General features: G+C 34.4%; 1 protein-coding gene across 1 annotated transcript; it reads left to right on the top strand.

Annotated features, from left to right (window-relative positions):
- Nucleotides 1-382: 382 nt before the first annotated feature.
- Nucleotides 383-4,250, top strand: LOC143582887 (rhodanese-like domain-containing protein 11, chloroplastic). The gene is made up of 10 exons (XM_077065358.1): nucleotides 383-519; nucleotides 578-679; nucleotides 1,077-1,184; nucleotides 1,504-1,600; nucleotides 2,036-2,075; nucleotides 2,147-2,221; nucleotides 2,308-2,395; nucleotides 3,248-3,315; nucleotides 3,396-3,468; nucleotides 3,732-4,250. Exons 1-10 carry the CDS (start codon nucleotides 400-402, stop codon nucleotides 3,813-3,815), a joined length of 855 nt encoding a protein of 284 aa, XP_076921473.1. The 5' UTR covers nucleotides 383-399; the 3' UTR covers nucleotides 3,816-4,250.
- The last annotated feature ends 3,673 nt before the right edge of the window (nucleotides 4,251-7,923 follow it).

Below are 7,923 nucleotides of genomic sequence, written 5' to 3'. Positions count from 1 at the left end.
AGGTTGGGGGCCGGCCACCCACTTTAATTTTTATTTTTAGTGTTAAATAGTATGTGAAAATCCCGATCACTCCTTTTAAAATTAGTGTTAAGTCCTGATGTCGTATCCAAAAAAAATAATTGCTGGATCTTCCACCGACTGTGTTGAAAGGTGGTTATTCAAAATTTTAGGTAAAATCTGGTAACAATATTCAGTTTATTCGAATCCATTATGATTTCTGAAAGTGAAAACCGAATAAGTAATTGAGTTTGGTTTTAATCTGTTTAAATTGAATTTGGTAGGAAAACAAAATAAATAAAAAATGTAATGTGAGCATATTATCCATCCATCCATCCATCCATCCATCCATCCATCCGTTATTTGGCACACCGATAGAAACTCAAGGCTCTGCAATCAACAATGGAAGCTACCGGCCTTTCGATCTCACCTCTCATCTGTAAAGCCAATTCACATTGCAGCAAACCACATCTCTTCAACTCTGCGTCTTTCAGTCACAGACCGCTTCAATTCCATTCCACTGTATGTTGTTCATGCTTACAATATTCTATTAAATTATATTAAATTCTGTATGTTCCAGTACTACAAGGGGCGGATGATAAAAGCGCAAGCAGTGGATGAAGATTACGAGCTTAAACAGGTCAAAGACATGGCTGCGGCCAGAAAGAGATGGGACGCACTGGTATTGGGGAATTCTACTTTTTCTTCATTTAAATCAAACCAATGAAACTCAACACCTATCTTTAGTTTCTTCACATATGTTCTATCATGTCCTTCGTTTCATTTAGAATGTTAATGAACAAACATAGACTGACACTAACATGATGTGAACAAGAGAATGCGTTCGTGTTCGGTTAAAGTTAAATGAACGAACAATTACATCCCTCGTTCGTGCTTGTCTTCGTTAGACCTGATTATTGAGCTATGGAACTCAAAATTAGGAACATGCATACATTATTGAGCTATAGAACTCAAAATTGGAAAATTGTATACATTATTGAGCTATAGAAATCAAAATTGGGAAAATTATATGCATGATTTAGTAAATTTTAGGTCAACTGTTTACTTGCTTATCGTAGGTTAGGGAGGGAAAAGTGAAAGTTCTTACGCCCAAGGAAGCTGGATATGCGATTCAACTATCCGGCAAAACCCTACTCGATGTTCGTCCATCTACTGAGCATGAAAAGGTGAATATCCAATTATTTTCAGCAAGTAATATTGTTATTAGGGGGTGTTTGGGAACTGGTATTGCTTCCATAATTTGTTTTGATAGTTTGATCCAATAGATGAACAATTTTAAGAGTATCTGGAAATTGGGATTTCTTTTCCAAACAACTTATCTCATCATTTTTTATTGTTTAAAAATGACATTTTTGATATGTTGCTTATAGAGTAAAATGTGTATAAAGAGGTCAATGGGGATCCCAATCTTTAGTAGGTTAATTGAAACCTCACTCGGGTTCGGTTGTTCTTGATAAGTTGTTGATTCTTATTCTTGTTTTGAAGGCATGGGTAAAAGGGTCAACTTGGATACCAATCTTTGATGTAGATACTCAACTTGATGCAGGAACTATTTCAAGAAAAGTCACAAGTTACATGATGGGTATCGCACCATTCTCTCTCGTGTTGAATAATTTCATTTTAAATAAGGAAATCGTAAAAAAAACCCAACATATTTTCAAAACAAATAAAGTATGTTTGTACTGTTCAAAGTCTAGCGCTGGCAACTCCTGACACGATATGTAAATAATCAGGTTAGACCTGTTGAATAAACGAGTTGTGTTCAGGCCACACGATTTTAAAAGTGTCCTGGTTAGGGGTATTGATTTGTACACCACCAATTTACTTCGTACACTACCAAATCAAATGAGACAAAAATAATTAAGAGAGATTTGGTGGTGTACATAATTAAAAAACCGGAGGTGCATAGATCAATATCCTTTTTCAAAAATAGAAATTGCCATTTTGACATCTTAGAAAGGCTAATTTATCTAAGTTTTCGAGATGCTAATATTCGTAGTTTCTTATCTGATTGCAGGAGGTTGGTGGAGTGGTGTACCGACACTATCTTTCGATAAGTATGTCAAGAATTGTTCCCAACAAAGAATTAAGGTTGTAATCTGTTGCTAATAATTATGGTTTTTAACAGCCAGTTCTTATCAAAAGTTACAGAAAAATTCCCAAAAGATACCGACCTTATTGTTGCATGCCAAAAGGGATTAAGGTAGATGCTTTTCTTAAACTCATGTGTTTTATTCCATTTTACTTTTATTTACATTAATGAAAAGTATTATTTATTATTTATCGTAGATCGTTAGCCGCTTGTGAGCTACTATATAATGCTGGTTATAGAAATCTTTTCTGGGTTCAAGGAGGTCTAGAGGCTGCTGAAGAAGAGGTACAAAGCTAATTCAAATAATTTTGACTTTTAAATTCTAAAAGAGGTGAATTTTAATTTAAAACTCTAGAACTTTGACTTTTAGATTTCATAATTTTTAATCATTTACCTGTTAAGGGGTCGAGCGGTTTTGGTTTTATCTCTATCAGATCAAACATGTAAAAACAAAAACATAGTTTGAAATGAAACCGATCAAAAGTGTTCAAAGTTGCCCAAAGTGCATTGTAAATGCACAAAACCTCCTCGATTATTTTATTCAAAAAATGTTATTATTTAAAAAGGTAAAATTTCGTTCACACATTTGACACACTTAAACCATTTTATACAAATCATATAAAAATTTTTGCACAGAAGTTTTGGGTGTCAACCAAACTGGGCCCAACCCAAATCAAATATACGTTTTCTCAACCTATTCATTTTTCCTGCGATGCAAATGAGCCTAGCCCGAGCTCGACTAGGCTCGTGCTTGATCTCGTTTAACTTATTAGAGCTCGGCTTGGTTCGAGCTTTGTTTCTATAACTTGAGCTCGACTCGATTTTTATTTTCTAATTAATTTATATTATTTATATTTTTTTTGTATATATATATATATGTAATTATAAATTTTATATAAGATAATATATTTATATTATATATTTAGTGGGCTCGAGCTCATTTAAACTCAGCTAGATTCGCACTTTTAGCAAGCCGATCTCGAGTAGTTCACGAGCGGCCTAGTTCATTTACACCCTACGATTTTGTCACCTCTAATTTATAATTTATAATTTATAATCTCCTTTTATTCTTTGTAGCAATGTGAACTATAAAAAACCATGATTGAATAAAGATTAATCAAGTCTTGTATGGTGCAGGATCTCGAACGGGAAGGTCCTGAGCCCTTTAAGTTAGCCGGAGTCGATGGGCTTTCAGGTTTCCTCGGGTATTATGAAACACACTTTTGTTTCATTTATCTATGTAGTTAAAACAAATCCGATTTAATTTTGTTTGTTGATTATGCAGTTGGACAGATCAGCAAAGAGCTCAGGCCGCCAAGGAGGGTTGGGGTTATCGACTAGTCTTTACTGCTCGATTGGTAACGAGTTTTAGAACCTTGTTATGTAACTCTATTTATATATAAGTTAAATTGTTCGAGTTAGCTTTTTGTATACTTTCTAAGTAATAAATGGGCTAATATGATTAAAAATATTATATTGTTTCAATAATACATTTTTCTTTTAAGAAAATTTTTTAGATGGTATATGCATTAAAAATACATTTTCTGCCTTTCAAACCGTTTGGCCTAATTGACCTGTTAGACAAACGTAAACTAAATAACTGAACATATGTATTTCCCAGATTGGAGTCGTTCTTGCAGCCGATGCACTGTTTCTTGGGGTTCAACAAGCAGCTCGTTATCTTCAGGATATAAGGGCTCACTAAAGATCAGGTTTTTTTTCGTTCAAAGAATTCCCTAGAGTTTGTAGATTTGTGTATGATTGTCATGAGAGGATTGTATTTTTATTGCTTTCATAAATTTTCTTACATTTGTAGAGGTATGTTGTATGTAGGGTAGGAGACAGTGATTGGTCTTTACTTTTTGTGTGTTTTGAATGTTCAATGAATTCAGTATTCATACTTGCATGACATGGTGTGTTCTTTATTCTTCCATTAAACATGAGATAACTAGATAAACAAACAAGTGTATTAGACAGGACTCGCAAGCACGAGAAGAGGGATCCTCTTACGGACCATTATCCCATGCCATTCGGACATATCCGATTCCTTCTTTCTCCCAATTCGGGCATATCCAAGTCCTTTCTCCCCATTCGCCAATTTCCAATCAAAATTATTTAAAAAACATGCTATCAAATTCTCATTCGCAGCCATAAGAAACGTTAAAATTGACCAAAGACAACCTTTATTTCACAAAAAAAAACTGCATTAGCTAAAGTTGCGTTAGACCTAATGTAACATTTTTGTTAGATAATGCAACCGTTTCTTTCAAATGCAACCCTTTAAAAGTGTTGCACTTGAAAGAAATAGTTGCGTTATCTAACAAAAAGGTTGCACTAGATCTAATGCAACTTCACCTAATGCAGCTTTTTTTTTATGAAATAAAGGTTGCTTAGGCCAATTTTTTTGTAGTGATCCTCCTCCCGGACTAAAATAGGATCAACTCAAATCATGTCCCTTAAAATCAATACTCGAGTCCAAAAACCTCTCAGGTCGAAACTCCTGAGGTTCATCCCAAAGATTTGGTCCCTCTCGATTGCCCAAACATTGGTCATAATTGTAGTTCCTTTTGCAATATCATACCCCATAGGAAGCCGTGAATGGAGCCGAAGATTGTCCATGTTTACTGCTTTAAGTATTTCATCTTTTTCAAACACTCTTCGTAAACGCTGTGTTCTTGAGTTTCATTAAGGAAAGCAATGAAGGGAAAACGGAAAACAAGAAAAGGGTGGTTTGATCTTATTAACCAGATAAAACTGCTTTGAGTTTCAGATTTCTAGTAGAACACTTTTGTATATATATATATATATATATATAGGTATTGGTATATGTATAATTGCATTAAACCCACGCATAAAATGTTGAGTGACACCATACACAAAATGTTAAATATTTTAGTGGTGAAAACTTTCCGCTCAAACTGAGAGAACCAGTCTTCGAACCCCGTTCAAAGCGTTTTTTTTCTTTATTCCAGCCCCTTTTACCACATAATCATCTTCCAATTCCAATGGCAGTTACCATTTAGTTCTCTATTTCTATGTACATTCCACACCTGTATACCTATGATTTGTTAGATGAAACTCAGGTGTCGAGGTAATCCCTTCATAAAGATGTCATCAAAGTGATATCGAGAAGGAACATGTGAGACGCGAATCTGACCCTATTGGACGTGCTCCCAAACAAAATGAATGCTAATCTCGATATGTTTGGTGTTGACGTGAGGTCGAAGACTCACTCAAAAATAAACCAAATACAACTAAATAGATAGCAGTTAGTGGGTGTCGAACACAAAAAGTTTGTGAAATGTGTATTTACTAGTAGCTTTAACACAAATGCAAATCAAGAGGACATAAAACTGGTTATAATGGGGCAAAGTGTAAGGGTATGGAAGGGGGATATTGAAAGTACCTCAGTCGATCCGATCCGGCTTATTACATACAAACTAAGTAAATAATGAAATAAACAATTATATACACCACTAACTTCTCTTTTTTTTTTCTCTCTTTCCGTCACTCAATACTTTGAACAGTGAATCTTAGTCTTTTTTTCTTTTCTTTTTTTCTTTTCTAACATTGCAAATATTCAATACTTCCTATCGATTAGTACTAAAACAAATACAAATACAAGAAATACCTACTAAGCCGGATCGTCTCACAAATATAACATCGGGGTTGACTGAATAAAGAATAAGTCCAATAATGTTTTCTAAGGAAACCAACCCCCCGCCCCTCTCATTAACCACGCTCATATGTGTAATGTATAAGGCCCAACTCCCAAAACCCACACTCGCATTCATCCAGACGAGGCTTTAACCTAATTGCCTCTATCACTTTTGCACTCATGCCAAGCTAAGGTCTCGAAATGCATTGATCGCACAAGTTTTAACGAAGAATAACTAATCTCTCACCAATCTTCACTTTCTCAATATATAAATGTATCCAGACATGTTGTGTAGGTTATTTACCAAAAGCATGTTAACCTTGACTAGAATACTAAACAACCTCGTTTCTAAAACAATTAGGCAAACTTGTCCATTAGGAAATTGTGACCATGAAAAGGGACAAAAACCTTACCCACACCATCTTACCACTTTCCGGTTTTCTTTTAAACTTAAAAAAAAGAAGTTTTTATTTGTTTTTTTAGAAAATTTTTGCAACACATTTGTTCTTAATTGAAGATCTTTGAATTTCATTCTCCAATTTTGCCCTAAAAAATTAGGGTTCGTAAATGGGTTATATACTTATACCTGTGAGCTTTAAAGATTGTCACCTCTTGCTGCTGCAATTTCCGATTCATCGTTCCTTCCTCTTTTTTACTTCAATTTTATTTAATGGGATATAGAATGGGCCCCATATCTTCGTCTGCAGAGCCGTTTGCAGTCGCAGACTGCTTCACTGGACTTGACGGCCACAATGGTGAAGTTCGTGGTTGCCCTGTCTGTTGCCTGGCCACCTCATCCGGACCTCGGAAGGAGTAGCCCGTTGGGGATGCTCTTAGAATATATATAGGTACATAACAATAACGCCCATTTCTTGAGTTTTTTTAAGGAGGGAAAGGAAAGGAAAATTAAGGATAGTTGAAAAATGGGTATTCTTGAGTTTTTTTTCGGATGGAAAGGAAAGGAGTAGGAGGAGTTAGGAGTAGGACTGTTCAAAGGGTAAGACCCGACCCTTTTACCTAATACCCTACCCGGACCCTTTACCCTTTTAAGAAGAAATGTTGACCCGAGACCCTACCCTTTAAACAAGAAAAGGGTTGGGTATAAATAAGGGCTTCAAGGGCCCAACCCTTTACTCTTTAAAACATTAATCACATATCATTTTCTGCATTTACTAGTTGCATATCTCATATATGAATTTAATATATGAATCATGGAATAATTATACTTTCATTAAATAATATAGTAAAGTCTAACTTCGAATTCGAAAGTTTATTAACCATTTGAACTTATATAAATAATATTCACATTCACAAATTACTTGTAGAGAACAATTCATTGACTTCCATATATATGTTTCTAATCAGTACTATGACCCTTTATTTTTATTTTTCTTAGTAGTTAGGAAATTTCGTATGAATAATATATGAAATACAAATCTCTCCTAAATTTCAGATTAATCGCGAATATTATGTATATCTATCTAGAAACAAGTAAACATGTCAAAAGTTTGAAAAAGGGTTGGACCCTTGAAACCCTTTTACCCTTTAAGGTGAAATTTAAATACCCTTAACCCTACCCATATTATATATTCGGGTCTAATTAAGGGTTTTGCAAGTCGGGTAACCGGGTTTCAAGGGTCCGACCCTTATCTTGCTCACCCCTAGTCAGAAGGGATTAAATTGATCTATTTTTTCAATAAGTTATCCTCCCATTTTTGGGATTGTTACTAAGGATAACAACACCTAATTACAATATTACCCATTTAATAAAACTTTTATCGACCTTTTCATCTGCAGCTTCTTCATGTTCTTCATTAGCCTATTAGGTCAAAAACAAAGTTTAATTGGATTGAAATTTCAGTCAGAAAGAATTGAGACTGAATCGCTGTTAATTACAAACCTTTCTAAATTAAATTAGGATGAAATCCTAGGATTCACCCACTGTACTTTAATTGATGAAACTGAAACCCCAATTATACCTAAACGGAGAAATGATGTACGAAAAGAAAAGGATGCAATAATAATAATAATAATAATATGTGATGACATAATCAGGTTACCTACAAGTTAGTAAATTAAATAAATTTCTATAGCATGAGTTTGTAAGGTCTTTTATCTTGTTTGTATTTATTTATGATTTAAAAAAGTTATTGAA

Source organism: Bidens hawaiensis, unplaced genomic scaffold, assembly GCF_021521415.1.
Source record: "Bidens hawaiensis isolate Kalapana, Puna unplaced genomic scaffold, B.hawaiensis_p1.1 tig00032041_1, whole genome shotgun sequence".
Lineage (NCBI taxonomy): Eukaryota > Viridiplantae > Streptophyta > Magnoliopsida > Asterales > Asteraceae > Bidens > Bidens hawaiensis.
The sequence above is the reverse complement of the archived record's forward strand: the minus strand, read 5'-3'. Positions and strand labels throughout refer to the sequence as shown.

Excerpts from the sequence above, each read along its gene's own strand:
- LOC143582887 (XM_077065358.1), top strand. The coding sequence starts at position 400 with ATGGAAGCTACCGGCCTTTCGATCTCACCTCTCATCTGTAAAGCCAAT. Across the intron at positions 2,396-3,247 it reads TAGAGGCTGCTGAAGAAGAG|GATCTCGAACGGGAAGGTCC; the intron begins GTACAAAGCTAA and ends TGTATGGTGCAG. Across the intron at positions 3,469-3,731 it reads TAGTCTTTACTGCTCGATTG|ATTGGAGTCGTTCTTGCAGC; the intron begins GTAACGAGTTTT and ends TGTATTTCCCAG.